The sequence below is a fragment of the Primulina tabacum genome, chromosome 11 (assembly GCF_025594145.1).
Source record: "Primulina tabacum isolate GXHZ01 chromosome 11, ASM2559414v2, whole genome shotgun sequence".
NCBI classification, from domain to species: domain Eukaryota; kingdom Viridiplantae; phylum Streptophyta; class Magnoliopsida; order Lamiales; family Gesneriaceae; genus Primulina; species Primulina tabacum.
In genome coordinates, this window is record NC_134560.1 from 38,774,299 (window position 1) to 38,793,102 (window position 18,804).

The window sequence follows — 18,804 nt, forward strand, 5'->3', positions numbered from 1 at the left end:
TCACCCCCGCAAATCTTTAAATAGCGCAACACACCTTTGGTTATGTACTAATTAACAATTTGCACCTCCTCGCCTCTCTCAATTTATATTAGTTATTTTGCACACGCGATGTGTGTGTACAATTTTTTTTATCATTATTGATTAACTGAAATGAAATTTGACAAATTATCAAGAGACTAAATTGATATTTGAAAAATTGATGTCGTAGTTATTATCATATCCTAATAGTTAATAATATAGTATAAAATATTACAGATAATATAGAAATATATATATATATAAACTACCATGGAAATGGGCCAAAGCCAGAGTACCAAACCAATCCCTTCCCCCACCCTGTACGATAATAAGAGACACGCGGCGGCGTCTACGAATTCAAAATACAGTGGAATACCATTTCTTGACCAGCTGTCGCAAGTAAAGTGGTTGTCTTTCTTTTTATATCATATAATAATTATAATCTACATAAAGTTGTTCATGTCTCGCTGATTCGAGTTTCCCACTAACAAATCTGCTCGAGGATTGCTGAAAATTCCGCCGACCGTTCAAACCAATAGCAGTGGTTTCGGGAGGACCACGATGGACGGAGAGAGTTCGCTCGTGGGTCACCGCAACGATGGACATTCGTCCGCCCGGTCGCGGTCAAGGGGGCCGGACCTATTCTTGATTACCTGTCGGGGCTTCGGCGTCGTTACTGCGCTGACTGCTATTTTCTGCATTGCGATTAACGTCATCTCCGCCATTCAATCCTTCAGGAACGGAAACGACGTGAGTTTAAGAATTTTCTTCATTTTTTGCGGACTTCGGGCATGTTTAATTCTTTTTTTCTTTTTTCTTTTTTCTATGTGTTCAGATATTTGATGGGATTTTCCGGTGTTACGCTGTGGTTATAGCTATATTTGTGGTTATTGCGGAGACCGAGTGGGAATTCTTTCTAAACTTCTCCAAGGTTTGCTCCGTTTACTCATCTTTTCTCACTATATGTTTTTAACCTAGAAACAGGGCTGTAAAATCTTGAGTATAATTTCTAGTGTAAAATATTATAAGATAGTTCAAGAAATTTGAGCATAAATTCAGGCATGAAATCATGTAGGCATTTTGAGAAGAGGGTCCCCTGCAGTTACATCTTACTGCTAGTTTTCCAGTTCAGTTTTTTATCTCCTTCCAGTGAATTGGTGTACCCAACTGTTCATGGATTATGTAAATTTTTCTTAAAAGAAAACTAGAAATGCTAAACGACTTCCCTAAGCGTTTATTTCTGTCACCTGTGTATATAGCTTTTTGATAAACCTAGCCCAGAAAAATTGAAAGATGGTCCCATGCTATGGACGAATCCACAAGTCGAGGGGGGTGAAGGTTGCAATTTTAGATAATTTACAAATAAAAATTTGGCACCTATCGGTTCTGTCCCTGACGGTATCACCTTCAAAACCAAGGAAAAAAATTTCATTTGCTTCAAATAGGTCAATGGCGATGGAAATGTTTCATATTTTGAGTTTGAGATTGAGAATCCAGATGCTTCTGAAGTAATAAATAAAACAAAGATCAATCTGATGGGATGGGATTAAAAATTTGAAAACCTGTATCTGTAAAGACCCTGTCTTGGCCACAGTCTTACCATGTTTAAAGATTTAAATGTTATTTTGTGAGATGGATATACATACAATGCGATGAGAGGGTAAATGTATTAAGTATTCATCATAATGTTGCAGGTTCTGCAGTATTGGGTTGGCAGAGGAATGCTGCAGATCTTGTAAGTGTATACCGGGGAAAATAATGCATGCGTATTTCTAAAAACTTGAATCTTAATTTTTTCATAGAGTGAATTTATACTAGTGACATAGCTTTCGAAAACCGTTCTATCCCTTGCTGTCCAAAAGCAATACTCTGCAAGACAGCCGTAGATTATCATCATGCTCATATTGATAGGTAAATATTAATGCTTACTAGATTAAATGTGTGTGAGTGCACAGTTAGACAAAGCTATTTCTTGTTTTATGACACAAATAGCAGTCAGTCACGCGTTGAGCACGCAAAATAATAGTCAAAACTTAGCTTTCTGTGGGATATTTTGATATTTTAAAATTTAAAATGGAATAAAATAAAAAAATTTCTGATGAGAGAAGTTGTAGTTGGAAAGAAATTAAAGTAAATAGGAATTGGAAAATAAAAAAGGTGAGATGAGAAGAACAGGAAAAGGTGAAAATGCCTCACCTAGAGACCGCTAAGGTGGTCTTCCGTTGTAACGCTAGATTGCTGTTGTTGCATATATTGGATAATGGGTCAAAGGAAATATAACTGCATCTATTTATTTTTAGAAACCCTGTACGTATATATACAGCGTCTTTACACCTATGGTGTCGCTGATCTTAATTATTTTATTTGAGCGATTCCAGTGTTGCAGTAATGACCAGAGCGTACCCTGAGCATTTACGGAACCATCAAGAACTTTTTATTCTCCAGAGCATAGCATCCTACTTGCTCCTTGGATGTGGTGTTATTTATGTTATATCCGTAAGTTCAAGAAATCATGTACCTACTAGTTGATATGGTATTACTTGTTAGGCTCATTGCATCAGTTGCGTATGTGTCAGGGGATATTTTGCCTGGGTATGCTCAAACGCACTCACCAAAAAAGCCATGTGTCACGAGACCAAGCGATAAAGGATCTCGAGGTAATCCCCTGAGTTGCCTTACTAAAGTTTAGCTGTTAAGATGCTTGAACGATAAAATTAGCATATAGTATTCTCATGTTTTAGTCATCTCATTCAGCATTTAACTGTTCTTGAGATCCAAGTTTTAAAAAGTAACAAGGGTCTGTAGTTGTTCCAAATCAGAGTTCATATATTTTGAAAGATTTGATGATTTCAAACTAATCCCTTCAACTCTATTTGTTGTTCTTTTAACGCGTCCTACTTTGGATTGGATCTTGTTGTATCTGTTCCATGTTTGAAGAATCACATAATAAATATGATGCAATGACAATGACAGAAACTCCAGCGTCGTAGAGAAGAGCTTGAGGCGTTATTGCTTGAAGATCAAGCATGAAAAACCAGATTGCCACAAAGTTAATGTTGAGCTTTGTAAATCATGTCATCTCGATATGTTATTAAAAGAATTAGTTTGCCAGGAGTTGTTATTTCACTATTTGTTTGGATCCCAGATTGCATTCTGTTGTATAGTTTGTGAAATTTTAGCTCTGTTTAGTTTGTGGTTCTCTGTTTTTATCTCTGTTCAGGAACAATTCCTGTCGTATTCATTTGATCTGTTTGTTTGGTGTTGTTACTTGGAGTGAAAAACAGCAAAAATAATTTCTTGAATTTCTGTCCAATATTATCATCAAGTGTTTTTGTTGTATTATTGGTATTTGTGTGTTGGAAGGTCTTTAAGCACCAAGAAGTATCATGTTCTGTTTGAAAAAATAATCGAAACTAAATTGACATATATTTTCATATTAAAATAAAAATAGATCACCAGTCAATTGCAATCTCGAAAAAGAATTATTTACGGGCTCGATTTCAGTTGAAAATAATTACGATGGCTTTGGTTAATTTCCAGTTTTTGTGTGAATGTAGTGTACCAAAAACTTCGTTTTTATTATTTCTGTAGACTTGATTTTTAAATAAATACAAACTTTATACTTAGATTGGTGTTGAAAACTACTACATATCAAAATTAAGAACTTTTTAAATGGTATAAATTTTAAGAGTGTATTTTTTCAAATCATCCGTTTGTATCATTTTATTTTTAATTGATTGGCTAATATTTGAAATTTTATTTCCAGAGATTCAAAATTAATATTTTTGAGATATAATAATCACTTAATAAAGTGAGGTTTATCTGGAGGCCTAAATATGATTGTCTAGAATGAACTTCCTTGATATATTGGGAGAGAGGTTCAAAAGCACGAGTTCTTATTAAAGATCAGACACCTATATTTTCTGACTAAATTCCAGTATGTCTTGGCTTCAGAAACATACAAGTGAGACATAATTCAGACATCCACAGGCCAAAGGAAAACTGTTTTTTTTTTTAATAATGCGTTGGTGAATATCCGAATTCAAATCTAAAATGATCTTGAGTTGGTATACTTCTAATAGGACGGAAAAATTACGAGTGGCCTTTTGTTTCTGATGAACTTGATTTCTGGGAAAAATTACGCCACCTTTGCTTGCTTTTCTCCAATGACACCTTGCTTTGAGAAAAGTTAGAGAGCCCCTGTCTAAAAGCTCCTAGATTCACGCCATTGCCCACCAAGATGCTTGTAACACCCATTTTAGAAACCTATGTGAGAGTCACAGAGAGAAACTGTGATAACAGCCAATAACAGCAGAGGAATCATACATTTTGTTGTTTGGGGGGGGGGGGGGATGGGATGTAAACCTAAAACTCTTAGGGGCAGCAAAAACTTCCTAGGATAGCGTATTTGCAAAAATAATTTTCCAGAATCTCTTCTTGTAAGCCGTTGAATAAATAACACAACTGGAGAAGATATCTCACCGTATCTATGTTGCGATCCTCATCATCAAAAAAAAGCATTTCATTATATGGAATGCCCGTCTTCCGATGGATTTTCTGAAAGTGGTCGGTTTTGTGGGTCCAGCTGGAAAATATCTCCTGGAATTTTAAAAATATTCAGTACATGTCTCCTTGCTAACAATATACGAAAAGTCTTCATTTGGCAATGCATGATACATCTCAAACACTAGAACTGCCAAAAGTTAATTTGAATACATACAAGGATTGGCAAGTAGCTGAACTAATCACATCTTTACATCAAATCCCCATTTGAGAGCAATGTGAAATTTACATTCATGTTTCCAGGGCAAGTCGAGATTAACACAAAAATTAACATTTCACACCTTATATCTTGCATCTTAATGGTCAAACTCCCACATTTTCGTTAGCTGAAATGAACCAAAATTTTTCATTAAAAATAAAAAACCGACCAAATTTTATTCTAGTTTTGATTGGGGTATAGAAAAGACAAAGATATCTCCATGCATACAAAAAACTAAGCCATGAGACATGATGTCTTAATATTGTTGGCAATGTCATTATTCTCTGCACAAGCCTCTTATAATGAAGGAGAGCATATTCTCTTTTCACAGTACTTATTTTGAAGAGAAAAATCATGGGATGCTATTGACATAAAAAACTCGGTACACAACAAAATAAAATATTTAGCTCACCTGAGAAACAAACATTGATTTTACCCCTAATTTCTCAAGGAAAGTGTTCGCTATATCAGGAGTAGGCGACCTTGATGCAATAGCAATATCAACGCCTTTCTCCTCAAGAGCATTCAATATGCCTTTGGCATGAGGATATAATGATGGCATCTCGCGTTTAGAAAGACACTCACTGAAATAAATCAACATTTTAGGTTAGCATACCAATGTTCTCAAGAAACTAAAAAGGCAAGCCTGCAATTCAGGATAAGACAATTAAAGCATATACATCAGTCATAGCCACCAAAAAAATAAATTGATCAGAATAATTTAACAAAAAAAAAAAAGAAAGCAATCTAGTTATCCATCTGTTTGCTAATTAACATACAACCATGACTATAAGTGTCAACAAATCAAATTAAACTACTGAAGTAAAATGGTTATGTCGTTGCTGATATAAAATCCCAAAAACTCAGTTCGAATCCAGTTCTAACTGGTTATATAACAGATTTAACACATTCAAGCACTGGTATGTGGCAGTTGTGGCACTAAACTCTCGAAGCCTTTGAGGATGGGTACAAGGGGTATGAACACAACCATTAACCAACAGAGTAACAATCACCATCATTTCTCAGCCAGAATCTTTTCGAAATTGGTGTCAATTTCCATTACGAAGTTCATTTCAATTAGTTTCTGTGGTAAATTGGACTCGTTAATACAAACAAGAAGATTAAAATTTTGAAATTCTTACGCAAAGTATCGCATAACTTAATCAACCTGACGATAGTTCCTTTTAAAGGGATTCATAAAAACAGAAAATACAGCAACATCCATATTTGTACCACCTTCGATCTTCAGCATCCCGCTCAATATAGAAACAGCTGCAGGAATTTCCAAGATTTTTTTTTTTTGCAAATTGAGCCAAAAAATACACTAATACGGATGTCTTTCACATATTCCAAGAAGAGAAAATTTCAATCGGCACAAATCAAAATGCATCAGCAGAAAAACTTCATAAAATTAACACGGGAAAAGAGGCAGAAAAGGAGAAAAATACCAGTAGAAAGGCCAGAGGGTATAATCTAGATCGAAAACAACAAGACGCGGGAGAGCTTGAAACAATCCGAGGATCTCCATTGCTTCATTCTTCACCCCATCGTCTCCCATGATTCCCTCTGTTAATGATTTTGAGTCCACGCGGTCTAATTTGGAATCTATACAGAAACTTTTCCCTGGATTCTTCAAATTACTGTGCCTCCCCATAATTTCTCACTTCTTACAAATTCACCCCAAAAAAATATTTTTTATGGTAATTTAAAATATAACTTTTATTTGACCAAAATTTTGATGCAAGATTATTTTCAATCTATCTAGTTCAACTTATTTATTAATATATATTTACATGATATTTCATATAATAATTATATAAAAAAATTAATACTTTATTACAATTATTTATAACATAAACTAAATTAATTAAAATAGTTATAAATATTTTAAGATATCTATAATTAAAATCAACCTTATTTTACAAGAATTAAGAAAAATTGCGGCCACAAGTGCCATCCTTAACGCAAGGAGGTATCATTTGATCGAATAACAAATAGGAATTAGGAGAGTCATTTGGAACCTATTGGAGATGACCTTATCTTATATATAGGAATGTCGGGAAAGATTTATCACAATTAGTCTCGACTCTCAAATCTAAAATATCGTTTCAAACTTGAAATATTACTTGATATTATAGTAATGATATAATAAACTACAATCATGAGAGCCAAATTCATCTACCTGGTGAAAGGCTCGAAAAGCAAACTCGAAATACGTTTCTTGATTTGACGGTTCTGATGGCCATGCTGCCCATCTCCATGCTGGTACGTATACATCGACATTTTACTTAGATCAGCAGCATCTTCCACAAATTTGCGTGAAAATACACAATCTTTCTCGTGCAAAGCCTCATTCAACTTTTTCCATCGACATTCTACCGAGATCCACAATACTTTTTTACAAATTTACGCGAAAATAACACAATCTTTCTCGTGCAAGCACTTGTTCATCTTTTTCCAGGCCATTCACGTCAAACCCCTCACATGTTCTTCTGTCTCTTCTTTGAATGCACTACTTTGATTCATGTAACATTGGATTGGTGTTGGTGTATCACCTATCTCCATCTCCTCCTAGTATAATTTAGTCTTCTATGTGCATGATAAAATGAGTTTAGTAAAGATTGAACCAAACATGAGCTTAGACTCAAAACCATCTCTCTATCCTACCTTAACCCTCGTACCAAGCGTGGCCAAAGCATTTTGTAGATCCCTTGGATAGTTGTTGGTGATTTAGGATTATATAGGTAGAAAACCAAAAATCTAAACATAAAGTTCTAGTCAACATCACAAACAAAGATATTACATATTAAAAAATTAGAAACCAAGAAAAAGATATATCACAAATTAAAGCTGCTAGATAAACAAACTCATGGAGAGACGTGCTGAACCGCCAAAAACCCGTCATTTGGCTAGGCAGGTCAGGCCAGCTTCCATATTGGCAGGATGGAAATCTTCAACTCAAGCCAACCCAAGATAGGTTGTGGGTTAGGGGACCGACCCACAAAAATAAAAAATAATTTTTTTATAATTAATTAAATCTATCATTTCATAAATAAATATTTATAAAAAAATCTCAACAAAATTCTTAATTATTTATTTCACAGTTGTACATTTTTATACAAAGTATTTGACAAAAAAATCACAACTTCTGCTGAAAAAATACATATCAACATAAATCCACAATGCATAAAAAAAATTTCGTTCCAGGCTAGTAGACCAACCTGAGCCAGCTCGCTGGGCCCACGCGAGCTCATTTATATCTACCTTTAAATGGGTTGACAAAATTTTAACCCAACCTACTTAAATTGTTTTGGGAGTGAACCAACCCGACAGTCTCAACCAAATTGAAGGCTCTAATCGTAATGATTTTTTAGTATGTTTTATTCGATTAACTTATAAATGTAAACCGCAAAATAATGTTGGTTGCAAATTTTTTTTATGTAAACACATAAATTATAGTCAACTTTCCGAAGTAAAGAGATTTATTAATTAGAAACTTTTTTTAAAAAAAATATTTCATAATAAATTTTTTGACCATATTTTATTTAATAATTTATAAACACAAACCATAAAAATTTAAAAAGAATAAAAAAAAATTAAATATTAGGAAAACCACATTATATAGTTGATATTTTTCTAATATATAATTTAACAAAAAAATCATATGATACAGCTTCATGGGTTAATTTTATGACACCCGAGAAAAAATATTACTTTATGTTAAAAATATTACTTTTTATTGTAAATATGAGCATGGTTGATCTGTCTCCCAAATAAAGATTCGTGAAACAGTCTCACAAGATACCTACTCTTGATTCAAACATATAATTTATGGCTAATTGCCACAAGTAGAATAAAGATATTAGAAAATTAAAAATCTAAACAAAGGCAATTTTATTTAAACATATAATTTATAGCCAATGACCACAAATAGAATTACGATATTAAAAAATTATAACTCTAAAAAAGACATATAACTTTTACTTAAACATATAATGTTTGGCTAATGACCATGAGTAGAATAAAGAAAGTTGTAAATTAAAAACTATAAAAAATATATCACAATTATTTTATCATATTTTATTCGAGTAATTTATAATGTAAAAGTCATATAACTTTTATTTAAATATATAATTTTTTGCTAATAACCACAAGTAAAATAAATAGATTAGAAAATTATAAATTCTAAAAAATAGATATATGACAATGATATTTTATCATGTCATTTATAAATGTATACCCAAAAAATATTGATCGCAAAAAATAATTTTGTAAACACATAAGTTCTAGCCAATGTCACAAACAAATAAATTATAGATTAAAAAATTGAACACTCTTAAAAATACATATAACAATGATATTTTGTCATGTTTTATTCAAGTAATTTATAAATATAAACCATAAATTGGTTGATTCATCTTACGAATAAAGATCCGTAAAACCGTATCATAAGAGACATTTTAATTAAATATGTGGAGAGAATATAATTTAATTTAGTGAATAGAATTAATATCATAAAATTGTATTATTGTCAAGTGAATTCATGTATTTGTAAGAAATAAACACTAATATAATACTATATTATATGTTTTATCAACCTTGTTGATTTATCAAAATTTATATGCAGTAAAAGAAAAAACTCAGATTTTGAAATTCATGTGGCAATTTTGCCTAGCAAGCAAAGACCTTTTATATTAAGAGAATTATCTATTGTCATATTATCTCACAGATATATATTTGTGAGACGTATCAACTCAATCTATACATACAATTAAAAATAAAATTTTTGACATAAAATAATATTTTTTATAGGTCGAATAGAATAGAAATTATCTCATAAATTAATCCGTTAAACGATTTCGCATGAGTTTTTGTATCGTCAACTAAGAAACCAAAAAATTGTCATTAACTTTTATGATAGTTGTACAATCAAGCATGTAAAGTATTACTCAAATTTATAGTTTATCTAACAATATATTTTAAATATTTTAATTCGTACAACAACAATCGCTTCAGTCCTTTTTTCAAGAGAGACTGCAATCATTGTCTTCCAATATTATCTATCAAAACCTACCATTTGAAGAAGTATGCACAACAACTCTTATGAGAACATCTCATAGGTCAATTTTATGAGATAAATATTTTGTCAGGGTCCGTGCACTTAGTTAATATTTAATTACCACACAACAAGGATTAATGGTGTAAACAGCGAAAACGAGTTTAAAACGTTCATTAGGGCCTACAGAAAATTTCGGCATAACCTCCCCGTAAGTAGGACATCCCAAAAAAATTTCAAAACACAACAATAACAATATACGCTCGAAAATAACACCAGTTTCACAACCAACCCAACAAACATCTTACAGCCGCACTGGCCAGGACTAGACACAATAACCACAAATAAAATCCAAAACAACATAAAAACATCATCATACAGTTACACAGGGCATCTCCCTGGCAAATGTATCAAACCAGAATAATATATATAAATATCTGGGAACTCTGACACCAACCGACTGACTACTGGGTACCACTCGCTGACGCTCCACCAGACGCGTCAAAACCCCTGGAATGACCTGCTATGGCATCAAAAACAACCACAACATCAAAAGAAAACAGGGGTCGGACCCTAGTACGACAAACCAGTAAAATCACGACGTATATAAAAGACATTTAATAATATCAAGTAAATGCAATGACATGCGATGCATGAATGGTAACAATGGAATAACGGATACCAAATGGAGTCCAAACGAATAGCATCATCAACAGTAAGAGTGGCCACCCGTGCCAGGAATGCAGCATCAAATCGCTGCTCGTCCATGCACGTAGCATCGGGAATGCGAGTAGCTAAGTCGCTCGTCCCTAGCTGTCATATGAGAATGTGGCTAATCCTAACCCACTCGTCCCTCTGATGACTCAATATATCTCAACATAAATAGCCGTCAAAGGAGTCAAGGCTCAATATGTTATGCCAATACAATTTATGCATGAATGCATCAAATTAAACATTCAAAGCACATAATAGCAAACAACATACACCGAATATTCTTACACGCCAATATAAGCGTCATAATGATATAGGTTTGAACGTACCTCAATTGCAACTTACAATACCACGGCAAATTCTTAAGGATTATCGACTGAACTCGCCCAACAATAAAACCTACAATATAAATTCGCTATACACTTCAATACAATGCATACCAAACGACTAAACCAAAATAAATCGTCTCGGTTAAAATTCGAAATCCGGACAGCCTATATAACCTTTCAAAATATGGAATTTCAAACTTAATACCTCAATACTCAAAGCTAGAATGCACAAGGTTAATTTCGCAAAGGTGGCTCGCCGGAACAAGTTGCCGGAAATACTGTTCACGCCGGAAACCTAGCTGGAAATTAGGGGAAAAAGCTCAATTCTTCACTTTTATAAACTAATACACCAAGAACAACCAAAAATCGAAGCTAAAACCTTACCTAAATCCGAATCGAAGCTACGCGCACTGCTGCTGGAAATCAAGCCAAATCGAGCTCGTCACCTACCGATTCATGGCAGGAAAGTAGCTAATAGATTGAAGGAAGAAGATGGCTAGGTGCTGCACTTCAACTCCAGCCTCTAACGGAGCAACGCGGCTGAGGCAGAAAGTCACGAAGAAGGGCCGAAAGCTACTGGAATGGAAGAGAACTCTAATCTGCTGTACGCTATCTCATAGAAATAGTTTGGGTAATTATAATAAAAATGGGAAATGAGCTGGGCTTATTTTAAGTACTGGGCCTCACATATTTTATCAGACTATATTTATTAAAAATATAAAAGTATTATTTTTTACTCGAGATATGAGTCGGGTCAACTATTCTTTTATATATCTATACTATCTATACTATATCTATACTATATTATTAAGTATGAGAACATGATAATAATTAACTAGAGAGGACACCAATTTTTTCTTCCAATTTTACCCTTATATGATTTGCACTTTTGTTTTTTGTTTTTTTTTTTAATTTCAACACACACTTTTATTTTTATTTATTTTTATTTCAACAATTCAAATATCAATTTAGTCCCTCCATAATTTGTCAAATTTCACTTTAGCTAATCGATAATGATTAAAAAGATCGTGTATACACACATCGCGTGTGCAGAGTAACTAGTATATATATATATTTTTGTACCCACTATTGACAAGAAACAATGAGATAGAAAATTGAAGTATGTTAAATCTGTTGATTACAGATACAACTAGACAAATCTATTTCCTTTTCAGAATTAGATTTTGAATCGAAGTCCCAATTGTTTTTATGAGATCAAACTACAGCATTCCAACGAGAAGGAGAAACAACTCAAGAAAATAGAGTAAAACAATGAAAAGATACTACAGGGACCTAACACACTTGTCCTAATATATTTCTAGGAAATGAATTGTCTCAACAAAATCACGCACTCAAGTTGTCCGTATATCAGAAATAGAAGTTGAAGATCCATGAAAATTTGAGGACGTTAAAAGATGTTTATTCTTCAGCACCAGCACTGGCCGAACTCAGGTCCACCGACAAATTGAGAACCTAGAACAACATAATGAGTTACATAAAATCAAGAAGTTTCTGTGATGTTGGCAAATCAAATTCACTACCTTTCCAGTTATCTTCGTGTACATGGCCAACACATCAGTAACTGTGGATTCGAAGTGTGTCGTCGCATCATAACTCTGAAACACACGATGAAAACAATGACTTCTTGACAAGAAACGGTTTGATAAGGTTACATGTATGCGTTTATTAATGTCAGTCTTGACAAACACGATAGGAAAATAGACAAACATAACACCTTAGATATGTAACAATTGTCAGCATCATTGTCGTTGGTGGGTAGAAATGTGTCGTAGGTCTCATAAAAGATTTCATCAATTGGTCCAAGAAGGTCTACTCCAGGCTTTAGTTCGACCTCTGGGTTGCCAGTTTCCGCTTCTGCAGTAACAAATGCTATATACTTTCCTTTAGGTGCCACATTGTGAGCGTATGAGCAGCAGAACAGATACCTTTAGCATCAGAGACACGATCAAACTCGAGACGAAAATGATATAATGATATACAAGATCAGTTTTTCATAGCATGCAAAAGATGACATCAGGAAGTTAATGGACGCACATATCTGATTTACGACCAAGTTGCTTCTGTGGTAGAATGACTTGGGCTGAGTGAGACTCATTGGTGTCTGGAATTGGGTGACTCATGATGCAAATAGCACGAGCAACCTTTCCAACCTTATGAACCTGTGTGGATATAGGTAGTCATATTTACACTATTTTCTGGACATCAAGAACTTGCAACTTGTGAACTTTCGTTTTCGAATGCGATGCGTCATTCTAACCTTATCAGGCAAATACGTAGGATCGCAGACGACCTTCTTGCATTTAGCAGTTTCTCCTTCAGATGTTACTCCAATTACCTTTCCATCTGCACCAAACTCCACCTGTAAAATGGAAAATCTAAAACAATTAGAAGGATTGAAATTTTAAACGCAAGGAACACCTCTCATGTTTGCATTTGGCATCAGCCTAAAAAATTCAGTAAACATGAAAGTCGAAGCCTCTGTTGAAAACAGATTCTATATACTTTAAAGAAATTCTCGCAACTGTTTAATTTCTTTATCAAAGAAGGTATGAAGCTTGAAAAAGATACCAAGGGAAGATAGGTTGTTCTGGTAAGAAAGACTAAATTAGTCGAAACATTACCTACATTGTGGCTTGTTCAGCATATATGTCCCACCATAAACAGCACTTAAGCGTGCAAATGCCTGTGAATTGTGATACATGCATGCTCAATCATGCACCAACTAAATGAAGATGACTCTAAACATGAAATCGATATACAAATCGAGGCACACAAACCTGAGGCAATTCTCCCAGTCCATACAGTGGATAGATGTATGGAGATCCCGCTTGGAAGTGTGCCAAAGATTCGGCATACAGCTTTTCGGAGAATGAAATAATAGTTATTAACGCTACCTCTTTAGTAAGAAAAACTCCAATAACGCATACACATATACTGATATATAAATTACATTCTCAAAGCAACAATACATCTAACAGGTTTGTTGTTGCTGCTCCTTGTTCTAAGCTTAAAAGGCGAGGCTAAAAAAGAAAGAAAAGCTTGATATTCATTAGACATGCTAACTACAATTGATTAAAACATCTACCTTCATTCTCTTGACAAAATCCATAGCTGGCTGATCCAAGTAACTATCATTACTATGCAGTGCCAAAGCATGGCCAATAAAATCAATCGTGTCATCTTCGAGTTCATATTTTCTGCATCAGAAAACAAAGATGGTTGTTAATTTAAATTAAAAGGTGTTCATACAAACAATTTTTAAGCTAACTTTCTGTAATTCCATAACCATTGTGATACGTGATTCATCAAATTCAATGGGAAAAATTAACTGATAAGGAGCTAATCAAAGGATAATTCCTTGCATTAACTAGTTGAATAGATATTCAAATCTCTGTCAAAGATCAAGAAAATGACAAAAATTGCAGCGTGATTGAATAATATGAAATGCTGAAAAACTAACGCAATAAGTTCTCTTGCTGTGATTGTATCCAGATTCATCCCTTCGTGAGTTTTGGGATTGTTCTCTTCGAATTCTTGCACAAAAATAAAAAACTTTCTTGCACGTCGCTTTTCAAACAGCCCCATTAATGGAGATTTTAGTGCTTCAACATCAGATGCAGGAACTTTATAGATCTGAGTGGATTAAGTTTAATAAGATAAGGAGAATGATAGAAAAAGAACTGTTAAACTTTACCCAAGCAGCATACCTTTCCTTTATTGTAGACAAAACTACCATCTACTGCCTTGAAGTTCAGATACTTGGTAACATTCGCATGGATAAGCACCCGTACCAATGTTCCATTTGCCATCATGAACTAGAAAAGACAAGACATATCCAACTAAAGCTTAACAATTAAATTTTCAAAAATGCAATTAGACAAATATCTATTTCCAGAACTTGAAACTCAAGAGGAAAGTGGTATTGCAATAGCTTGAGATTTGATGGATCCAAATGACAGATCAACCTTGGAGCATTGAGGCAAAACTGAGGAAGACAGAAGAGTGAATATCATCAGAAAATCTCATATACCTTTGGAATCATATCAACATTGTACTCTCTGCTTGCTCCTAATTGCTCTGTAGGCTGATCATTTCCCCTGAAGCGTCTCCAGAGCTGTGGAACAAAATATAAATGGTTAAAACAAACAGGGGAAGCCCCATCAATAATAATGTGGCTATTTACTCTAATCAACTATTTTTATGTGATCAACACGGTTTTTATAAATGTTATAAAACTGACCAAAGGGCTTGGTATTTTGCATTTGATAAGAGAGAACATATATTCCATGAATGCATCAAGTATTACCTGATTTAAATTGAGAGAGCAGGATTCTCCTCCATAGTAGTCATTTTTGTCCATGTGAAGAACCTGCTTAGAGAATACTAGTGTAAGGCCCTGTAATTAATTATCCGGTAATTTTGGCATAATTAGAATAATTATTGAGTTGTAAATTAAAATAATTATTTATGCCAAATAAATTTGAGAAGTGTGTTAGAAATATGTATTTTAGAATATCGGAGAATTTAACGATATAAAATACATATAGAGTTTAAATAACACACTAGATCAAAATAAATACAGATCGGGATAGATGGGCTTGAGTTACTGAGTAACCAAATACACAATATATAAATATACATATACATACACACATATCTCATTGAAAAGAGAAAAGAAGTGAGAGAAGGAAGAAAAGGGAAAAAGAAAGAAGAAATCCAAATTTTCGCAACCCTTGGAGCAGATGTGGAAAAATCGCGATATCTCCTCCGTCCGGCGTTGAAATCTCGATCGGTTTGAGGGGTTGTCTTCCTTACATCAGTACCTTCGTTTTGAGCCATAAAACGCGAATTTTGAGCAAGGAGGCGAGCAGATCGAAGCTCCATTTCGTGACCCTGTTTCTGTGCAGTATTTTGGTGAGTTCAGTTTTCGTGCTTCTGAAATTCGAAGTTTTGTGTATTGTCCGTTAAGAATCTTGACTTGTGGTTCAAATAGAACTTGTATCTCTGTTTGTTAGCTTTCTATAGCCACTGAAATCATTGAATTTGGATAAGAAACGGATTTGATATAATTTTTCTACCAAAATGTGTCGAAACCGAATTCTGCATTTGAGCTGTGTAGAATACCTACTGTAATTCGAAATTACGACCTTCGTGCAGTCGGATTCTGTATTTTGGGCTAAAATAAAAGTTGTAGAGCTATGTCTTTTCTTCGAAATGAGACTTGAATCGTTAATTTCCATTAAGAATTGAGAGAGTTATGCTTGTTTTACTGAAACTACGCAGTATTAGAGTTCTATCCGCGAAATGTGTGAGTAGCAGCGTGTTCTTGTTAATTCTGGCATTAATCTACTCAGATTCTGGAATTTGTTTCTTCTATAAAAACTAAGATATTTAAGTTGTATTTCATTTCCATTTGGCGGATATTGATTTGGGTCAAAAATGAATTAGATATGAATTTTATGGTCATAGGTGCCGAATCTGAAACCGTAACAGAATTCGTTTTTCTAGATTTCTGGTTGTGGGTGTTTATCTATGTCAAGATGATTGAATTTCTTGTTGACATCTTCTGATGAAATATGGGTTTTTGAGTTAGGATTCCAACCATGTTTGAAAAATATATTTTGGTTAAGTTTTGGTTAAGTTTTGATCTTAAAATTTAGCATAGGTACAAGCTGAAATTTGGAAATATTGTTATTGTATTGGAAATTTACTCGACTTGTTATATTATCTTATTGTTAGGCCGAGGAGATCAAAGTTAAGCTTGTTGTCGTTATCAGTCGGTATAGGTATGTTACAACTCGGTAACATACGACGGTAAAACATAAATTATGTTTAATTGCATTCTGTGTTACATGGATCGTGTTTATGACTTATTGACTGTTGTAAATTGTTAAATGCCTTCGTTGTGATCTATGTTTATTATTATGACATATTATTGGCATTTAGCATCGGGCATACAATTATGACATTCATGTTGAGCCCTATCGTTCTTGTTAGCCATTGTTGATATCCGTTGTTATCTGGCACTGTTGTTTATCTCGGGATCATTGTGTGGCTGATAAGCCTATACATGAGATCGTAGATGTGATTGAACAATCCCATGGTTCGTGCAGCCTTTTGAGGTGAGCGCTGGGGTTGTGTCATCTAGTTTGTTATGTTATGACATCCTGTTATATCGTATCAGCTGTATGGAGGCCGAGTCAGGGGTCTTATTTCAGCACAGCTTGGCATACCTCGCATACTTGGCAGGGCGGTTTAGCTGCATGACGATGTAGCTCCCCTGTGTTGTTGCTCGAGCATTATTCCAGTTGTTATCGTACCGTTTGTTGGCTCCTGTTATCCCGGTTATTCGTTGAGCCTTTCATGCATTGCATATCACATTTCATTATATGATTATGCATGATTTATGTTATTGTTGGACTGTTTCATACCAGAATCCTAACCTCAGTTGTTTACTGGGGGCTACTGTGGTTGCTATTGGGCACCATGGTAGATCTCCCGAGTCGTTTTGCAGCATCAGGCTTAGGTTCCGCCAGTGGAGCTCGGGATTGAGGTTGCATTGCTTGGTTCTGTTCAGTGGAGTCTCCCAGTTAGTCTATATGTATGTCTTGGGTTTGTTTCAGTCTTGTATTGTAGTTTATTTGCCGGTGAGATGCCCCATGTATCTGCAGTATTATTTGGTTGTTTTGTGATGTTCTGAGTCGACTCTGTGATATTTATGATCTGGTGAGTATTTGGTAAGTTTTAATTTCTGTTTAGTTCTGGCCAGTGCGGCTATAGGTTGTTTAATTTCGGTTTTGTTTTAATAACTCTAGTGGGAGTATATTTTGATATAAATTGCTGCTTGAGTTTTTCGGGATGTCCTATTTACAGGGAGGTCATGCCGAAATTTTTCTATGCTCTGAGGTCCGTTTTAAAGTATTTTAAACAATTTGCTGCTGCAGTTTTAAGTCGAACCATTATTGTTTGATCATTGATTATCATTAGAGTAAATGGCCTCACAACAAGATTAAATCTTTGAAGCTCCATTGTTAATAAATTCTAAAGCAATGATGAGGGTAAGTGAACATCAAATTTCACAACTGTCAAATGATCAAGCCACTAGTTAGTGGACATCAAAACTTGGAAATGCCAAGTTGGAAGATTCATAGCAAATCAATCAAAAGTTGGAAATGATTGGACACGGATTGATTTACGATCATGTCTTCGCATTTATGCAGTGCAAAACACACCATTAATTTTACAAATCCAGAAATCATCAGATCCTGATCTTTCTATTACAAAGACAAACATGATCGACACTGCAAACAAGAAAGAACAAGTGATTGTGTGACTCTTATATCAGACTGTAAAAGGCCAAAAAAATTCTGGGCTTAATCTAAGAAACCCGCAAACCAGACCATGAAAATCATTGCAAGCAAAATCAAAAGACGCAATCATACAAATAATATAGCATCCGTGCATAAATCCCATCTTACATTATATTGAAATCATCCCAGAAAATTACTGGGCTCAATCAAAGAACCTTTTAAATTGGACAAGAAATCACGGGATGCAAAGCCAGCAATCGCAATCACTCACATAATCCTACATTCATTCACAAAAATCCATGCATGGAGAGTGGAGACTAATAGTACTAACTTTGAGGCCATCAACAGAGAGGAGGCCACTGAGAATGCACTCTTTTAGTCCAGTTCCCAGAACAATCACATCATACTCTTCATCCATGACGACGAACAAATTAAATTCGCCTCAAATTCCCAAAAATAAAAATACCCAGAAAAATTCCAGAGAGATAGAGGGGAAGAAAAAACAATACAACAAACGGATCAAAGGAGAAAATAGAGTGAAGAAGGGAGAGAGAAGAGGATTAATGGAAAACGAGAACAGTGGGAGATTTACGAAGC

At 34.4% G+C, this 18,804-nt stretch overlaps 3 protein-coding genes across 4 annotated transcripts; 1 reads left to right on the forward strand and 2 right to left on the reverse strand.

The window, feature by feature from the left end:
• The first annotated feature begins 307 nt into the window (after positions 1-307).
• On the forward strand, positions 308-3,201 carry LOC142519471 (uncharacterized). 2 transcript variants are annotated; one of them, XM_075622503.1, is made up of 7 exons: positions 308-417; positions 521-768; positions 854-949; positions 1,713-1,753; positions 2,397-2,514; positions 2,595-2,675; positions 2,992-3,201. In XM_075622503.1, the coding sequence occupies exons 2-7, from the start codon at positions 580-582 to the stop codon at positions 3,046-3,048; spliced, it is 582 nt and encodes a 193-aa protein (XP_075478618.1). In that variant the 5' UTR covers positions 308-417; positions 521-579; the 3' UTR covers positions 3,049-3,201. The 2 variants fall into 2 exon arrangements, with proteins under 2 accessions (XP_075478618.1, XP_075478619.1); XM_075622504.1 differs by having other exon boundaries at positions 308-410.
• Positions 3,202-3,897: 696 nt separating this feature from the next.
• LOC142519426 (uncharacterized) lies at positions 3,898-6,403 on the reverse strand. Its single transcript, XM_075622442.1, has 4 exons — positions 6,229-6,403; positions 5,193-5,364; positions 4,501-4,617; positions 3,898-4,284 (listed from the first exon to the last, which is right to left on the reverse strand). The coding sequence occupies exons 1-4, from the start codon at positions 6,336-6,338 to the stop codon at positions 4,111-4,113; spliced, it is 573 nt and encodes a 190-aa protein (XP_075478557.1). The 5' UTR covers positions 6,339-6,403; the 3' UTR covers positions 3,898-4,110.
• A 5,582-nt stretch (positions 6,404-11,985) lies between these two features.
• LOC142519257 (guanosine nucleotide diphosphate dissociation inhibitor At5g09550-like) lies at positions 11,986-18,802 on the reverse strand. Its single transcript, XM_075622218.1, has 13 exons — positions 18,539-18,802; positions 15,204-15,266; positions 14,928-15,011; positions 14,605-14,712; positions 14,358-14,530; positions 13,983-14,094; positions 13,675-13,755; positions 13,519-13,580; positions 13,155-13,272; positions 12,932-13,056; positions 12,612-12,822; positions 12,418-12,492; positions 11,986-12,349 (listed from the first exon to the last, which is right to left on the reverse strand). The coding sequence occupies exons 1-13, from the start codon at positions 18,623-18,625 to the stop codon at positions 12,296-12,298; spliced, it is 1,353 nt and encodes a 450-aa protein (XP_075478333.1). The 5' UTR covers positions 18,626-18,802; the 3' UTR covers positions 11,986-12,295.
• Positions 18,803-18,804: the final 2 nt, after the last annotated feature.